At 42.8% G+C, this 19,136-nt stretch overlaps 1 protein-coding gene across 4 annotated transcripts in view; it reads right to left on the bottom strand.

The window, feature by feature from the left end:
* Positions 1 to 19,136, bottom strand: part of adad1 (adenosine deaminase domain containing 1 (testis-specific)) — a 72,955-nt gene that overhangs the window by 48,212 nt on the left and 5,607 nt on the right. For all 4 annotated transcript variants that reach the window (XM_072256109.1, XM_072256110.1, XM_072256111.1 and 1 more), the window contains exons 2-5: positions 16,869 to 17,041; positions 6,624 to 6,812; positions 6,377 to 6,529; positions 3,212 to 3,283 (exon numbers count right to left, since the gene is read on the bottom strand). In XM_072256109.1, coding sequence (XP_072112210.1) covers positions 3,212 to 3,283; positions 6,377 to 6,529; positions 6,624 to 6,812; positions 16,869 to 17,040 — 586 coding nt within the window. In that variant the 5' untranslated portion in view covers position 17,041. The remainder of the gene's footprint in view (positions 1 to 3,211; positions 3,284 to 6,376; positions 6,530 to 6,623; positions 6,813 to 16,868; positions 17,042 to 19,136) is intronic.

Genomic DNA, 19,136 nt, shown 5'->3' with positions numbered 1-19,136 from the left:
TGTGGTTACGCTATGTTGGTGTTAGAATGTGTGGCAATACTTGTGGACTGCCCTCAGCAAATTGTGAGGTTGTGTTGGTTAATGCAAATGACACATTTCACTGTATGTTTGATGCATGCGTAATAAATACATGTAACAGCCTGGGAAAGGTTTCACTGCTAATGTAGTGGTCTTTCTGCAGAAGCAGTGTTTAGGTTATGGTTAGACATAACAGGTGCCGCCCAATGAAGGGAGTATGTTTTTCGTGTTGTGTGCCTGACACTGGTTGGAGCTGGATCCTTTGTTCGGCAAGAGATGAAGGGAGAAGACTCCGGAGAGAAGGGATCGTAGGACTCGACCCATAGCAGGGCCATGATTCGACAAAGCTCGGGGAGCTCAAAGGAAGATCGGTGAAGGGGAAACCACGAGCTCCAACTTGTGCACATTAGACTGTTTCATTAAAATGGGCCCCATTTTTTTGCCTTTTGCTTATTAACCCTTTAGTCAAATTAGTTATAAAGCTAAATTGTTTAATTGTGTGTGGTGTACTGTCTGTTATTTCATTGTACTTATTTGTAACAGGGTAACGAATCACGCAGCATCCACACAAACAGGGGGTTTTGGGGTGGGCTTACACCTCACTCTCACACGTTTGGTGAGGCCGGAAATTGGCTTCCCTGGACTTATGCAGCTGACAGAACCAGAGTGATTCATATACAAACAATAAAATAATTTAAATGAATCTATGGTTGGTGTCTGGAATGCAGTGTTAAGGATGATAGAGGAGGGAAATACAATAGAGGCATTTTAAAAGTTCTTCAACGGGTACATGAATATGCACGTATGAAGGGAGAAGAGACTAGATTAGTAGGCTTTTAATTGCTAGCTTTATTTGCTCGGAACAATATCATGAGCTGACAAAGTTTCTGGGTGTCTACACTACCTACGTTTCAATAATTTGTAAGTATTAACCAGGTTTCCTCTTGGCCTTAATGCTCCAAAGAAAACAATCCCAAGTTTGTCCAAGCAGACTGGAGTACTTGTTTCTGTCAAAAGTGTACCTGCCGTTATTCTAAATTGATTGATAACACATTAACATGAGGCATTACAACTATATAATGGATAATTAACATCTAGCTCTATGAAGGAGGGGAATAATGAACAAATTGCACCACTAAGATAGTCTGGAATTCGGATCTCTAAAACATATTGTTTTTTCTAATGCAGTGGATTCTAGTTAATTGGGCCATTGGTTAATCAGTTATTTGGGACAACTCTTAGAGAACAAAAACTATTCCAGGAAATAGCTGGAATTCCCTTTATTTACTTAAGTGGGTCAAAGAACTGTTGCTGAACAGTTTCCAACTAACATCAGTTGCATGCTTGTGCAGATGTTGGACACTAGGAAGCAAATGTTTTTTTAAAAAGAGATTCAGTTGTGCATGCTTGCCTTATGTTATCCATTTGGACCAAAGGACGCCAATTCAAAAAGTAGTAATTTTTAATAATTTTCTTTATTTTGACTTTATGTAGGAAAGCAGTCAATTATTTACATTAGGTGTCTGTGCTAATTGTGTTCATTCAGTCAATCAAAAGAACAGGGTAGAGTTTAATTCTTCCGTCAATAACTATTAAGAACTAAGAGTTTTATAACGTAGTTGTATTGGCAGTGTTCCAATTTGTTCTGTACTTCATTTAAATGCATAATTTGTTACTCAGTTAAATGACAGTCTGTCTTTTTTTTATACTTTTTAACTATTTCAATGAAACTTCGGCTAATTAGGACAGCCGTTAATTGGCCAAAATGTACTAGTCCTAATGTGTCCCAATTAACTAGAGTCCACTATACATATTATTTAGACCCAATTATTGTGAACATAATAGTTTGCAAATAATTCAAAAACTGTCTACCAATGAGGACTTCAGAAAAACATCATTGCTCAGGTCATTTGAATTTAGAATAGTGCAAAAAGGCAAGGGAATGTTATACCTTACCGGTTGAGGAATAGAAACTAACAGCAGGGAGGTGATGCCTAAACTGAATACACCGTTAGTCTACAGTTTGAGTGCCACATTCAGAACGGGTCACCATATTGCACAAAATATTTGATTGCACTAACTTAGCCATAGCTACTTGATAGGCTAGCTTCTGCTGAGTGGAGACAGTAGCAGACCAATCTCTAAAACGAGCAATCTGGAGCCAAATTTCCACCAGAACTATTCCGAACTAGCTTCCAACAAAAGCAAAGGAGAACAATGAGCAACTTATCTGTAAATGCAAAATCAACAGACTTTTATAATAGCCAACATCTTTATAGTTTTATTGATCAATAATACTATTCATTGTTCTGTCCCAACATACACTGGCAAAAGAAAAACCTGCTTATAGTTTGGCAATTCTTCTGACACTTTCAAATTTAGAAACTCAGACTATTTTCATGGTAAAAGGAACACAGCAAGATATTTTGATGCAGTGACATGGGGTGACATACAATGATATGCTGTAGTGTACACCTTTTCTTGGGGGGAGGGAGGGAGGGTAGAAACCTTAGATTAAAAATTCTGCCCAGGATTCTATTTACGAGCAAACAGATTTCTAGAAAACAGAATTTACACTGCTTTTGCAACACACACAAAAAATGCTAGTGAACCCAGCAGGCCAGGCAGCATCTATAGGAAGAGGTACAGTTGACGTTTCGGGCTGGGACCCTTCGTCAGGACTAACTGAAAGAAGAGATAGTAAGAGATTTGAAAGTGGGAGGGGGAGACCCGAAATGATAGGAGAAGACAGGAGGGGAGGGGTAAATCTAAGAGCTGGAGAAGGGAAAGGATCATGGGACAGGAACCCCTTCTCTCTCTCTCCCCCTAGGCTTCCCATCCCATGATCCTTTCCCTTCTCCCCCCTCCCCTCCTGTCTTCTATCATTTTGTATCTCCCCCGCCCCCTCCCACTTTCAAATCTCTTACTATCTCTCTTTTCAATTAGTCCTGACTAAGGGTCCCGGCTCGAAACGTCGCCTGTACCTCTTCCTATAGATGCTGCCTGGCCTGTTGCATTCACCAGCATTTTTTGTGTGTGTTGCTCAAATTTCCAGCATCCTTGTGTCTGCGTTTTCAAATTACACTGCTTTTGAATGGATCTATTTCATATCTAGATGTCAATCTAATATGGAAGCATCAGCCATTCTTTTCATGTATTCATGTTGAAATATGGGAAGTTACTATATTCTCACCATAATCCAGCTTTGATAGGCGATTTCTTGAAGACAGGCTGCGTTCACCAGGTACTGCAGCAGAATTCGAAGCTGAAAATAAACATTGAAAATATTGCTCTAAATAATTTTGTTTATCCTTAAAATCAGCAACATTTCCTCATCTTTCAGTTACTGTTCTTAATATTTTACCACCTCTAAGATGACAAAGGTTGATCGCCATGGCTGAAAATGAGGCAGGACTACAATCCAGGCTGAAAACACAGAGGGATGAGGCCTCCTCCACACAGCATCTTACTGACAAATGTGCAGTCGTTGGAGAACAAAACTGAGGATCTGAGGGCAAGATTTGCTGTATTGAGAGAGAAATGAGACCCTGTGGTATTGTATGTCTGACAGAGACTCTGCTTTCTCTGGACACACCAGATACAGAGATCAGACCTGAAGACTTCTCAATTTACTAAATGGACCAAATTGCTGATGCACAAAAGGCAAAAGGAGGAAGTGTGCGCTTCATGATAAATTCTCGGTGGTGCTCCAATGTGGTGGTTTTGTTCCATTTGTGTTCTCCCAACCTGGAACACCTGTCAAATGCCATCCATTCTATTTACCTAGGGATTCTCATCTGTGATCCTAACTGCAGTTTACATACCACCAGAGGCAAACTATAATAAAGTGCTTGCAATACTGCATAATGCCCTCTCCAAACAAGAAACAACCCATTCCAATGCATTTCAAATCAGTTGAAGACTTCAACCAGGTTTGTTTGGAAAAAAAAAACAGTTCAATTACCGTCAGCATATAACCTGTAGCACCAGAAGTCCCAACATACTGGACCACTGATATACTAAGATAAGTGAAGCCAACCATTCTATGCCTAGTCCATATTTCAGTAAATTGGATCACTTGGCTGTCCTTCTATCTGCATAAAGGCAGAAGCTAAAGAGAAAAACTCCAAAGATTAGGACAAAGGTGGTGGTCACAGGAGGGAGAAGAACAGCTACAGGATGGTTCAAGTCAGTGGACTGAGCCATGTTCAAGGACTCTTCTGGGGATATGACTGAATATACTATGGTTGTAATTGACTTTATTAAAATAACTGTAGTTGAGTGTGTCCCCAAAAAAATCATTCAGTCTTCCCCAGTCAGAAGCCCTGGATGAACCACGTGATCTGAAATCTGCTGAGAGCCAGATCACTGACATTTAAGTCTGGCGACGAAGGAAGTTACAATCTCTGGAAAGACATCTCGCAGGTGAAGTGCAAGTTCAAGACCAAACTTGAATCAATGAAGGATGCTTGACAATTGTGGCAAGGCTTGAATACTATTCACCTCTTATAAAGTTAAATAATGTGTCATAGGAGACAGAATGGCTTCGCTTCCATATGTACTCAATGCCTTCTATGCTTGCTTTAACTGTCAAAACAGGGAGGAACCATAACGAACTCCACATCCCCTGATGATACGGTGACTTCAATCTCAGAAGCCAATGGTGCAAGCACCTTCAGGGGGGTGAACCCATAAAAACATCTGGCCCAGATGGGATACCTGGACAACTAGTAAAGACCTGTGCTGATCAAATGGCAGGTGTATTCACTGAGATCTTTAACCTCTCCCTTCGGCAGTGTGTGGAATTCACTTTCCTCAAGCGGGGTTCAATTATACTGGTACACAAGAGCATAGTCACCTGTATCAATGACCATCACCCAGAAGCACTTGCATCTACAGTGAAGTGATTTGAGGAGTTGGTGATTAAACAGTATGAACTTAATGAATGACACAGAGCTAGATTGAACTGAATATGCCTGGACTGGTTGAATGATTAGAAGTTTGGTGTTTCATATTCTGTGTTTTTAACCATTTGCGTGATTTGTTCTTTTTGCACATTGGGGGTTTGATGTTTTTCTTTGAAGGGGTTCCATGGTTTTTCTTTCTTTACTTCATGGCTGTCTGTGGGTAGACGAATCTCAGGGTTGTATACAGCACACCTACTTGGATAACAATTGGAACAGTGAAAAGGCTTTTAGCCTTAACAGCTTTAAGTTCCTAGCTGTTGACATCTGGGAAGATATGTCCTGGGCCCAAACAGTGATAAAATTATGAAGGCAGCACACCAGCAGCTCTACTTGATAAGTGTTTGAGAAAATTTAGTATCTATAGAAACTTCTACAAATTTCTATAGATGTACAGTGGAGAGCGTTCTGACAAGTTGTATTCAGTCTGGTATGAAGGCTCCAATGCACAGGAACGAAAAAGACTGCAGCATTTATCAACTCAGCCAGCACCATCACAGCCACAACCCTCCCCACCATTGAGGGCATTTTCAAGAAGGTGGCATCCATTATGCAAGAACTGCACCATCCAAGATGTGCTTTCTTCTCGGTACTACCATCAGGGAAGAGTAACAGGAGCCTAAAAATCCACTCTCAAATGATTCAAGAACAGTTTCATCTGAATGGTCTATTAATATTGCATCATTGTTCTTCTGTTTTAAATTATTTTGTATTTTATAATTATGTCTTTGCACTGTACTACTGAGACAACAAATACCACGTAATATAAGGTAGTGACAAACCCGACTGATATATTATAGAATGAATGTGAACATAAGAATTTAAAAGCATTAGTTTCAGTGAAAACATATACTATTATGAGGGAGAGTGAACATGAATTCAGGAGCAACATTACAAATCTTCAAGGAAGAGTTGAGTCCAGTGAATATAACCTAATTTGATTCCCACAAATTCCTATGAACTGTTGTGAAGCTAAACACGATATACGAAAGACCATTAAGATCAAATTCAGTAGATTAATTCCAAGTTTCATATTTAACCTATGTTAAATCAATTTATCAGTGAGCCTTGCAAGCTTATGATAAATCACAATCCTATACCCCATCTTAAACTCTTGTGGTGGGTTTGTAATTTATTATTTTTCTATACAAATCTACAAGTTTTCAATGAATATAATCAAATGCTCTTAATTCAGGAGTATCCATTCAAAGTTACAAATTGATGCATTAGAAATATGAAGATTCAGAAATCAAATGTGCAATTTATAAAACTCAATAAGGTGTTTTAATAACCAATGTAAAAAAAAATCTAAGTATTTATCGTATTAACCAACAAAATGTCCAGTGGTTAAATCAATCAGTCTGAGTAATTTTGAGACTGTTCTGGAAACTTACTTGAAGTTTTATTCAGTTCTGTGGCCAGAAGTTCATCAAGAGCTAATTGTGCAGCATTGGCTTTTGCTTCTTTCTTATTCTGGCCCATTCCAGTTCTATATTCAACACCATCAACCACAGCACAGAATGCAAAGTACTGTCCAAATATGTTGCCTGAAAAGTTAAATTTATTAATTTTAGCTGAAGGAAATCACTATAATAAATGACAGTAATTTGCAGCAAGACATCTGCTTCAAATTACATTTACCTGCTGCTACTGTTTCTTTTAAAATTAGTTGTACTCGTAACATCTGTGCATATTGATGTAAAGCTGAAACTGGGTTGATGTCACCACGTCTGTATTTATCAATAAATTCCCTAGAAACCTTCTTAGGTGGCAATGCACTGTTTGGGAGTGATTTAGGATAGTCAGCAAATTGTGACTTTGGATACTGACCTGTGAAAACATACAAGTGAAAAGCAAAATGAATTTATTTGTAATCAAAACATATTATTTTACAGATTATTAGACATAAAGTCAGATACAATAGAATTACCTACATTCATATCAACACTACACATGGTGCCCTAAAGAATGTGATTAATGGATTTTTTTTTGAATCCCCACAAAACCTACTGCATTTATGTTTTCCTGAGGCCCTCAAGAAAGTGCCAAACAAGAATTTAGTAAATAAGAGCATGTAGGAGCAAATAATATACTGGTGTCGATTCAAGATTTGTTCTTCTTTGGAAGCTCCACAGCATTGAACACCCATTCCAGTTCTGTGAGCTCTGATGTGACTGATAACGCTACTGAGAGAACTCTTACAGGACATGACTGAAAAGGCACCGAAGGACCAAGTTTGTGAGATGATATGCTCCTTCCACCAGTCATAGTCATACTTTATTGATCCCGGAGGAAAATTGGTTTTCGTTACAAATGCACCATAAATAATAATAGAACCATAAATAGTTAAATAGTAATATTTAAATTATGCCAGTAAATTATGAAATTAAGTCCAGGACCAGCCTATTGTCTCAGGGTGTCTGACCCTCCAAGAAAGGAGGTGTAAAGTTTGATGGCCACAGGCAGGAATGACCTCCTATGACGCTCTGTGCTGCATCTCGGTGGAATGAGTCTCTGGCTGAATGTACTCCTGTGCCCCACCCAGTACATTATGTACTGGATGGGACACATTGACCAAGATGGCATGCAACTTGGGCAGCATCCTCTTTCCAGACACCACCGTGAGAGAGTCCAGTTCCATCCCCACAACATCACTGGCCTTACGAATGAGTTTGTTGATTCTGTTGGTGTCTGCTACCCTCAGCCTGCTGCCCCAGCACACAGCAGCAAACATGATCGCACTGGCCACCACAGACTCGTAGAACATCCTCAGCATCGTCCAGCAGATGTTTAAGGACCTCAGTCTCCTCAGGAAATACAGACGGCTCTGACCCTTCTTGTAGACAGCCTCAATGTTCTTTGACCAGTCCAGTTTATTATCAATTCGTATCCCCAGGTATTTGTAATCCTCCACCATGTCCACACTGACCCCCTGGATGGAAACAGGGGTCACCGGTACCTTAGCTCTCCTCAAGTCTACCACCAGCTCCTTAGCCTTTTTCACATTAAGCTGCAGATAATTCTGCTCACACCACGTGACAAAGTTTCCTACCGCAGCCCTGTACTCAGCCTCATCTCCTTTGCTGATGCATCCAACTATGGCAGAGTCATCCGAAAACTTCTGAAGATGACAAGACTCTGTGCAGTAGATGAAGTCCGAGGTGTAAATGGTGAAGAGAAAGGGAAACAAGACAGTCCCCTGTGGAGCCCCAGTGCTGCTGATCACTCTGTTGGACACACAGTTTTGCAAGCACACATACTGTGGTCTGCCAGTCAGGTAATCAAGAATCCATGATACCAGGGAAGCATCCGTCTGCATCGCTGTCAGCTTCTCCCCCAGCAGAGCAGGGCGGATGATGTTGAACGCACTGGAGAAGTCAAAAAACATAACCCTCACAGTGCTCGCTGGCTTGTCCAGGTGGGCGTAGACATGGTTCAGCAGGTAGACGACGGCATCCTCAGCTCCTAGTCGGGGCTGGTAGGCGAACTGGAGGGGATCTGTGTGACCTGACCATAGGCCGGAGCAGCTCCAGAACAAGTCTCTCCAGGGTCTTCATGATGTGGGAGGTCAGTGCCACCGGTCTGTAGTCATAGAGGCTGCTGGGGCGCGGCACCTTCGGCACAGGGACGAGGCAGGACGTCATCCACAGTACAGGAACCCTCCGGAGCCTCAGGCTCAGGTTGAATACATGGTGAAGTACTCCACATAGCTGAGGGGCACAGGCTTTGAGCACCCTGGTACTGACACCATCCAGTCCTGCAGCCTTGCTTGGGTTGAGACGTTTCAGCTGTCTTCTCACCTGTAGAGCTGTGAAGCCCACCGTGGTGGTTTCGTGTGGGGAAGGGGTATACTCATGAGAGCAGGGTGGGGGACGGTGAGGAGGGGTAGAAACATAGAAAATAGGTGCAGGAGTAGGCCATTCAGCCCTTCGAGCCTGCACCACCATTTATTATGATCATGGCTGATCATCCAACTCAGAACCCTGCACCAGCCTTCCCTCCATACCCCCTGATCCCCGTAGCCACAAGGGCCATATCTAACTCCCTCTTAAATATAGCCAATGAACTGGCCTCAACTGTTTCCTGTGGCAGAGAATTCCACAGATTCACCACTCTCTGTGTGAAGAAGTTTTGCCTAATCTCAGTCCTAAAAGGCTTCCCTCTTATCCTCAAACTGTGACCCCTCGTTCTGGACTTCCCCAACATCGGGAACAATCTTCCTGCATCTAGCCTGTCCAATCCCTTTAGGATTTTGTACGTTTCAATCAGATCCCCCCTCAATCTTCTAAATTCCAACGAGTGCAAGCCCAGTTCATCCAGTCTTTCTTCATATGAAAGTCCTGCCATCCCAGGAATCAATCTGGTGAACCTTCTTTGTACTCCCTCTATGGCAAGGATGTCTTTCCTCAGATTAGGGGACCAAAACTGCACACAATACTCCAGGTGTGGTCTCACCAAGGCCTTGTACAACTGCAGTAGTACCTCCCTGCTCCTGTACTCAAATCCTCTCGCTATAAATGCCAGCATACCATTCGCCTTTTTCACCGCCTGCTGTACCTACATGCCCACTTTCAATGACTGGTGTATAATGACACCCAGGTCTCGTTGCACCTCCCCTTTTCCTAATCGGCCACCATTCAGATAATAATGTTTTCCTATTTTTGCCACCAAAGTGGATAACTTCACATTTATCTACATTAAATTGCATCTGCCATGAATTTGCCCACTCACCCAACCTATCCAAGTCACCCTGCATCCTCCTCACAGCTAACACTGCCGCCCAGCTTCATGTCATCTGCAAACTTGGAGATGCTGCATTTAATTCCCTCATCCAAGTCATTAATATATATTGTAAACAACTGGAGTCCCAGCACTGAGCCTTGCGGTACCCCACTAGTCACTGCCTGCCATTCTGAAAAGGTCCCGTTTATTCCCACTCTTTGCTTCCTGTCTGCTAACCAATTCTCTATCCACATCAATACCTTACCCCCAATACAGTGTGCTTTAAGTTTGCACACTAATCTCCTGTGTGGGACCTTGTCAAAAGCCTTTTGAAAATCCAAATATACCACATCCACTGGTTCTCCCCTATCCACTCTACTAGTTACATCCTCAAAAAATTCTATAAAATTCGTCAAACATGATTTTCCTTTCACAAATCCATGCTGACTTTGTCCGATGATTTCACCGCTTTCCAAATGTGCTGACTTTGATAACTGACTCCAGCAGTTTCCCCACCACCGACGTTAGGCTAACCGGTCTATAATTCCCCGGTTTCTCTCTCCCTCCTTTTTTAAAAAGTGGGGTTACATTAGCCACCTTCCAATCCTCAGGAACTAGTCCAGAATCTAACGAGTTTTGAAAAATTATCACTAATGCATCCACTATTTCTTGGGCTACTTCCTTAAGCACTCTGGGATGCAGACCATCTGGCCCTGGGGATTTATCTGCCTTTAATCCCTTCAATTTACCTAACACCACTTCCCTACTAACATGTATTTCGCTCAGTTCCTCCATCTCACTGGACCCTCTGTCCCCTACTATTTCTGGAAGATTATTTATGTCCTCCTTAGTGAAGACAGAACCAAAGTAATTATTCAATTGGTCTGCCATGTCCTTGCTCCCCATAATCAATTCACCTGTTTCTGTCTGTGGGGGACCTACATTTGTCTTTACCAGTCTTTTCCTTTTTACATATCTATAAAAGCTTTTACAGTCAGTTTTTATGTTCCCTGCCAGTTTTCTCTCATCTTTTTTCCCCTTCCTAATTAAGCCCTTTGTCCTCCTCTGCTGAACTCTGAATTTCTCCCAGTCCTCAGGTGAGCCACTTTTTCTGGCTAATTTGTATGCTTCTTCTTTGGAATTGATACTATCCCTAATTTCTCTAGTCAGCCACGGGTGCACTACCTTCCTTGATTTACTCTTTTGCCAAACTGGGATGAACAATTGTTGTAGTTCATCCATGCAATCTTTAAATGCTTGCCATTGCATATCCACCGTCAATCTTTTAAGTGTCATTTGCCAGTCTATCTTAGCTAATTCACGTCTCATACCTTCAAAGTTACCCCTCTTTAAGTTCAGAACCTTTGTTTCTGAATTAACTATGTCACTCTCCACCTTAATGAAGAATCCCACCATATTATGGTCACTCTTACCCAAGGAGCCTCTCACGACAAGATTGCTAATTAACCCTTCCTTATTGCTCAAAACCCAGTCTAGAATAGCCTGCTCTCTAGCTGGTTCCTCGACATGTTGGTTCAAAAAGCCATCCCCCATACATTCCAAGAAATCGTCTTCCTCAGCACCTTTACCAATTTGGTTCACCCAATCTACATGTAGATTGAAGTCACCCATTATAACTGCTGTTCCTTTATTGCACACATTTCTAATTTCCTGTTTAATACCATCTCCAACCTCACTACTACTGTTAGGTGGCCTGTACACAACTCCCACCAACGTTTTCTGCCCCTTAGTGTTACGCAGCTCTACCCATATCGATTCCACATCTTCCCGGCTGATGTTCTTCCTTTCTATTGCGTTAATCTCTTCTTTAACCAGCAACGCCACCCCACTTCCTTTTCTTTCATGTCTATCTCTCCTGAATATTGAACATCCCTGAACATTGAGCTCCCATCCTTGGTCACCCTGGAGCCATGTCTCTATAATCCCAACTATATCATAATCATTAATAACAATCTGCACTTTCAATTCATCCACCTTGTTACGAATGCTCCTTGCATTGACACACAAAGCCTTCAGGTGCTCATTTACAACTCTCTTAGCCCTTTACAATTATGTTGAAAAGTGGCCCTTTTTGATGCTTGCCCTGGATTTGTCGGCCTGCCACTTTTACTTTTCTCCTTACTACTTTTTGCTTCTACCCTCACTTTACACCCCTCTGTCTCTCTGCTCTGGTTCCCATCCCCGTTGTGAACTAACCTCCTCACGCCTAGCCTCTTTAATTTGATTCCCACCCCCCAACCATTCTAGTTTAAAGTCACCTCAGTAGCCCTCGCTAACCTCCCTGCCAGGATATTGGTCCCCCTAGGATTCAAGTGTAACCCATCCTTTTTGTACAGGTCACGCCTGCGCCAAAAGAGGTCCCAATGATCCAAAAACTTGAATCCCTGCCTCCTGCTCCAATCCCTCAGCCACGCATTTATCCTCCACCTCATCGCATTCCTACACTCACCGTCGCGTGGCACAGGCAGTAATCCCGAGATTACTACCTTTGCAGTCCTTTTTCTCAACTCGCTTCCTAGCTCCCTATATTCTCCTTTCAGGACCTCTTCCCTTTTCCTACCTATGTCATTGGTACCTATATGTACCACGACCTCTGGCCCCCCACCCTCCCACTTCAGGATATCTTGAACACGATCAGAAATATCCTGGACCCTGGCACCAGGGAGGCAAACTACCATCCGGGTCTCTGGACTGCATACACAGAATCGCCTATCTGAAATCCTTACTATCGAGTCCCCTATCACAACTGCCCTCCTCTTCCTTTCCCTACCCTTCTGAGCTACAGGGCCGGACTCTGTGCCGGAGGCACGGCCACTGTCGCTTCCCCCGGGTAAGCTATCCCCCCCAACAGTACTCAAACAGGAGTACCTATTGTTACGGGGCACAGCCACCGGGGTACTATCTATTACCTGACTCTTCCCCTTCCCCCTCCTAACCGTGACCCACTTGTCTGCCTCCCGTGGCCCCGGTGTGACTACCTGCCTGTAACTCCTCTCTATCAACTCCTCACTCTCCCTGACCAGACGAAGGTCATCCAGCTGCAGCTCCAGTTCCGTAATGCGGTCCCTTAGGAGCTGCATCTCGATGCACTTGGCGCAGATGTAGACATCCGGGAGGCTCAGAGACTCCAGGGCCTCCCACATCTGACACCGAGAACAACAAACTGCCCTCACACTCATACTGCCCCTCTCCTCAAATAACAACAGAAAATGAATACCAAACCTTCCTCGCCTCGTCCGTTTCCGCCTAAGCCCGTTGAGCCGAAGCCCTTAAGTCTTCACTCTGCTCCCGGCTCATTCCGCCGCCCGCAAACTACGCTGCCCGTTGTATGAGGCTCTGTTCCTTTTAAATCTGCCGCGCTGCACTGCCCGACGTCACACGCCTGCGCAGTCCCACCTCTCTGAACGCCGTTGGAGGAAAAAAAAAATGAAAATTTCAAAAATGTCTTCCTCCGCACTCACGCTCCGACTCTCAGACTTCCTTCTTCGAATCAAACCAGGTAGGAGGGGAGAGTGGAATATGTCTTGGTTGGGGGCCAACAACAGATGGCTCATGTGGGGGATGGGCAGGGGCCACAATGTCAAACCTGTTAAAGAACAGGTTAAGTTCATTGGCCCTGTCCACACTGCCTTCAGCTCCTCTGTTGCTAGTTTGTCGTAACCCAGTGATGGTCCTCATCCCCCTCCAGACCTCTCTCATGTTGTTCTGCTGCAGTTTCCACTCAAGCTTCCTCCTGTACCTGTCTTTAGCCTCCCTGATCCTGGCCCTCAGGTCCCTCTGTATTGCCCTCAGCTCCTCCTTATTTCCATCTCTAAACGCCCTCTTTTTAGCGTTCAGGATGTCCTTGATGTCCTTAATGTCCTTTGTCACCCATGGCTTGTTATTTGAATAACAAAGGACAGTTCTTGTCAGAACATTGCAGTCCACACAGAAGTTGATGTAATCAGTGATGCACTCTGTGAGCTCATCAATATCCTCTCCATGTGGCTCACAGAGTGCCTGCCAGTCTGTCACCTCAAATCAACCCTGGAGCGCCTCATAAGCCTCCTCTGAACATTTTCTCATTGTCCTCGAGGTTACAGGTTTACTCTTCACCAGAGGCATGTAGCAGGGTTTTAGATGCACCAGGTCGTGATCTGACCTTCCCAGTGGGGGGAGGGGAGAGGAGCTGTATGCATCCTTAACGTTAGCGTACATCAAATTCGAGTCCTCTGGGCTGAGGTGTTCCTGATGCAAAAACTCAAGATGTTCAATGCCATCTGAATGCTTCTTTGAGCACATATTGGCTATGAATTTCCAGGAGTTATGATTCAACAATGAGCACTCTTTAATCTTTTCTAAATCTGCCTGATCATATCTTCCCATGATAGAGCAAAAGTAATTTTTTTTTCTTCTTTTTTTTTTGGAGTCTTGTGTTAGCCACAGAAACAATGGGGCCTACCCAACTGAGATGACAGTCCTGAAGAAAGGTCTCAGTCCAAAACATCGACTGTTTATTCATTTCCATAATGCTACTTGACCTGCTGAGTTCATATAGCATTTTGCATATATTGCTCGATTTCCAGCATCTGCAGAATCCCTTGCGTTTATGAGATGACACTGGGCCTATGCTCCCCAATCCAGGCAACATCCTTTGTAAATCTCCTCTGCACCCTTTCTATGGTTTCCGTTTCCACGTCCTTCCTGTAGTGAGGCAACCAGAATTGAGCACTATTCTCCAAGTGGGGTCTAACCAGGGTCCTATATAGCTGCAACAGTACCTCTCGGATCTTAAACTCAATCCCACAGTTGAGGAAGGCCAATGCACTGTATGCCTTCTTAACCACAGAGTCAACTTGCATAGCAGCTTTGAATGTCCCATGGACTCAGACCCCAAGATCCCCTCTGATCCTCCATACTGCCAAGAGTCTTACCATTAACACTATATTCTGCCATCATATTTGACCTACCAAAATGAACCACCTCACACTTACCTGGGTTGAACTCCATCTGCCACTTCTCGGCCCAGTTTTAAATCCTATCAATGTCCCGCTGTGACCTCCGACAGCCCTCCAATCTTTGTGTCATCAAACCTACTAACTCATCCCTCCACTTACTCATGCAGGTCATTTATAAAAATCATGAAAAGTAGGGGTCCCGGAACAGATCCCTGAGGTCACCAACCTCCATGCAGAATATGACCCATTTATAATCAGTCTTTGCCTTCCGTGGGCAAGCCAGTTATGGATCCACAAAGCTATGCCCCCTTGGATCCCATGCCTCCTTACTTTCTCAATAAGCCTTGCATGGGGTACCTTATCAAACGTCTTGCTGAAATCCATATACACTGTATCTACTGCTCGACCTTCAACATGTTTAATCATATCCTCAAAAAAATTCAATCAGGCTCATAAGACACAACCTGCCTTTGACAAAGCCATGCTGACTATTCCTAACCATATTATGTCTCTCCAAATGTTCATAAATTCTGCCTCTCAGGATCTTCTCCATCAGCTTACCAACCACCGAAGTAAGATTCACTGGTCTACAATTTCCTGGGCTATCTCTACTCCCTTTCTTGAATAAGGGAACAATATCCGCAACCCTCCAATCCTCTGGAACCTCTCCCGCCCTCATTGATGATGCAAAGAGCCATTCGATTTAAGCCACTTATCATTTTGTATACCTCTAACAAGCCACCTTTCATCCTCATTCACTCCAGAGAGAAAAGCTCTAGCTTGCTCAACCTATCCTCACAAGACATGTCCTCCGGACAAGGAAGTCTCCTGGCTAATTTCTTCTGCACCCTCTATAAAACTTCCACATTCTTCCTAACAGAGGTGACCAGAACTGTATTCAATATTCCAAGTGTGATCTACCCATAGTTTTATGGCACTGCAAGATTACCTACACAGTCCTTGATCTCAATCCCTCAACTAATGATGACCAATGTAATATGCCTTCTTATAACACTATCAACATGCAAGGCAACTTCGAGAGATCTATGGACATGGACTCTAAGATACCTCTGGTCCTCCACACTGACAAGGATCCTGCCATTGACCTTGCATTCTGCCTTCAAAAATCAACCTTCCAAAATCAACCAGTTCACACTTTTCTGGGCTGAACTTCATCTGTCAATTCTCAGCCCAGCTCTGCATCCTATCAATGTGTCATTACAACCTACAACACTTCACACTATCCCCAATCCTAACCTTCATGTCATTTGCAAATTTACTAACTCACCCTCTCACTTCCACATCCAAGTCATTTATTTTTTAAAAAACAGAGAAGAGCAGGAGTCCCAGAACCTTGGGTAACATCACTGGCCACGAACTTTCAGGCAGAATACACTCTATCTTAATACACACTCTGCTTTCTATAGGCAAGGCAACTCTGTAAATTCACAACCAGCTGTCCCTGGATCCCATGCCTCCAGACTTTCTGAATGAGCCTACCACAGGGAACCTTAGCAAACATCTTACTAAAATCCATAAACATCACATTGACTGTTCTACCTTTGTCATATCTTCAGGATCTTGAAGTATGACCTGCCTTCATAATGCCATGCTGGCTATATCCCTCATTCTCCCAAAAAAAAACTTGTAAATCCTCTAAGAATCTCCTCTTGCTGGAAAAATAAATTTACTTACCTTCATTAACCTGCAAATTGTTAAACAAATTTAATGGATTAAGAGCTACACAAGGTATAGCAAAAAACCTCCAGAATGCTCTTAATGATGACACCTCATAATTTGTTTCATCCAAATTATACCTTGCTCATTCTGCATTAGCACATCATTCCCAGAAAGTGCCACAGAATTAGATCTAGCAATTCAGAATACAATTCTCTTTTAACAATTGTAATTATTAATTCCATGTCTATCAACTTCTCTGGCCCTGAAAGACAAACCAGCTTGTGAGACAACACAGTTGGCATGGACGAATTGGGCCAAAGGGTCGATTTCCATGCTGTATGACTTTCATTTGAGCATTGCCCATCTACCTCAGTTTCTAATAAAACAGTTTAACTTTTTCTTAATACAAGAATGATATTATTACATGGATAGAACAAATAGATGCAATAAATAACTGTCATTAAAGTATAAAGAACTGTCTGAAAGATCTTTCATGACTGCAACATTAGAAATCATTCTATCACACCTGAAATTTGAATGACTCTGGATACACCTGCCTCTAAATCTTCAGCACCTTCACCTTGCGGTGTGCATGTTACATTTAACATTTGTTCAGGTTTAGGAGGTATGTTCTTCTTTAAAATCTGAGCAAAACTAGGTTCTCCTAAACCCTTATGCCAGGGACTTTCAGTGGACATCCTGAAACATGAAACAGGGAAAAAAGGACATTGAAAGAGGAATAAATACCAACACAACTTGATGCAAAGAAAAAGAACAGTGTACAACTCTATGTTTAAATCTATCATACAAAATATTTAGGTTGCTTGTCTGGTAATTGAGTTGCAAAATGCTGGGTTTTTCCCCCTCAGTGTTACATGAATGAAATTAGTGAAATGCAATTGCAACCAGTCCATGGTTATATCATAACACTAAAAATTCAACTGGACACTCCTGAGTTAGATACTGCATACTTGAACATGATTTGTACGTCAATAACACATGGGAAAAAACACATTTTGGAGTCACATCAAGACTCTAACACCAGGATGTCCAGGAACAATATTGTTGGACAATCCCAGTTTTGGATGCATAGCAAGAGCATAGCCAATAGGTCTATCTCATGTTTCAGAACTCACTTCTACCCCTGTACTTCTCATAGAGCATAGACTACCATCTCTGCCTCCCCACTATTCTTCTATTTTGATGCTCAACTCACAAATTCCCATCCTAACTATACCTGCAAAGGCCCTCTATGGAGATCTCGATTTCAAATAATTTGAAATAGGGGCACCAAATACCAAACTATGCACTTTCAAACTGTCCCATTTTAAAGATTCATAAATTCAGTCTCAAATCTTGCAGTCCTTCTCAAATCAATTTTTCTTAGATAACCCAGTTGGAGACAGTTCCTTATGGAGTTTACACACCAACTTTCAAAAGCAAATGAGGCCTGTTGGGATTTGTCTGTGGAGTGGGTGACTGCTTGGCTTATTAGTAACTTAGCAAGGGCTAATAAAAAGTGAGGAAAAGCAACACAGCCATTGTAAGAGTAGGCTACAGTTCGAATGCAAGGCTTTGGCAAGGACAGGTGGAGGCTCTAAATTTCTATTAAGTATTTTTCCTCTATCTATTAGTACATAGCTAGTGCACTGAAAATGGATTCAGGGTTAGTAATATGTTCTTTGTGTGAGATGTAGGAATTCTGGGAGGCCTCCAGTATCCCTGATAACATCGAGCTACAGCTCCTTACAGACCATGTTAAAGAACAGGAGCCGCAGCTGGATGACTTTTAGCTCATACGAAAGAACAAGGAGGTGATAGATGGCATGTTGCCTCTCAGGAGCCAGGGTCAAGGATGTCTCGGATCAGATCCACAGCATTCTAAAGTGGTAGGGGTTACAGCTGGAAGTTGTAGTACATATCAGTACTAATGACACGAGTGGTAAAAGGGATGAGGTTCTGAAGAGAGAATATAGGGAGTTAGGTAGAATACTGAAAAGCAGGACCTCAAGGTTAGTAATCTCTGGATTGCTGCCTGTGCCACTCGTCAGTGAGGGTAAGAATAGTATGATTTGGCAGATGAATGCATGGCTGAGGAATGGGTGCAAGGGGCAGGGTTTCAGATTTCTGGATCATTGGGATATCTTCTGGGGAAGGCATAACTTGTACAAAAAGGATGAGTTACACCTGAACTTGAGGAGGACCAATATCTTTGTGGCCAGGTTTGCTAGAGCTGTTGGGGAGGGTTAAATCTAATTTGGCTGGGGGATGGAAACCAGAAGGATAGGGTTGAGGATGGGACAGTTGGTATACAAGCAAAACCAGCATGTAGTGAGACTGTGAAGGAGGACACATGCAAATGATAGAGTAAAATTGCAGCCAGTGGGATGAGTGAAACATTGAGGTGAACTGGGAGGGGATCAGTGATGGCTCCCAATGAAGACAGTCCGTAGCCATTTCAGCGACTTTAGGTCCTAGGTCAGCGGTCACTCTTTACAGCAGGACTGAGTTTGTGCTGCTGTGAGAAATATTTCCTATATGTGATTATCAGATGAACTTTATATTGGTTTCCTTCTGTTTTTTGGCGTTTTCTTTCTTGTGGCAGATTCGCGGGTGGTTGATGTTAATTTTTTTGGTATGTAAGGGGGACATGGGGCTACTCTGTTGCTGTTCTTTTCTGCAAGTGAGTGGGTCAGGGATTATCATTGCTGTTCTTTTCTGCAATTGTCATTTTTTTGGTGTGAGAGAGGGATTTTCAGGGTCTGCAAATTTTGCTTATTTTTTTCCCCATGCC

The sequence above is a fragment of the Mobula birostris genome, chromosome 4 (assembly GCF_030028105.1).
Source record: "Mobula birostris isolate sMobBir1 chromosome 4, sMobBir1.hap1, whole genome shotgun sequence".
Lineage (NCBI taxonomy): Eukaryota > Metazoa > Chordata > Chondrichthyes > Myliobatiformes > Myliobatidae > Mobula > Mobula birostris.
The sequence above is the reverse complement of the archived record's forward strand: the minus strand, read 5'-3'. Positions and strand labels throughout refer to the sequence as shown.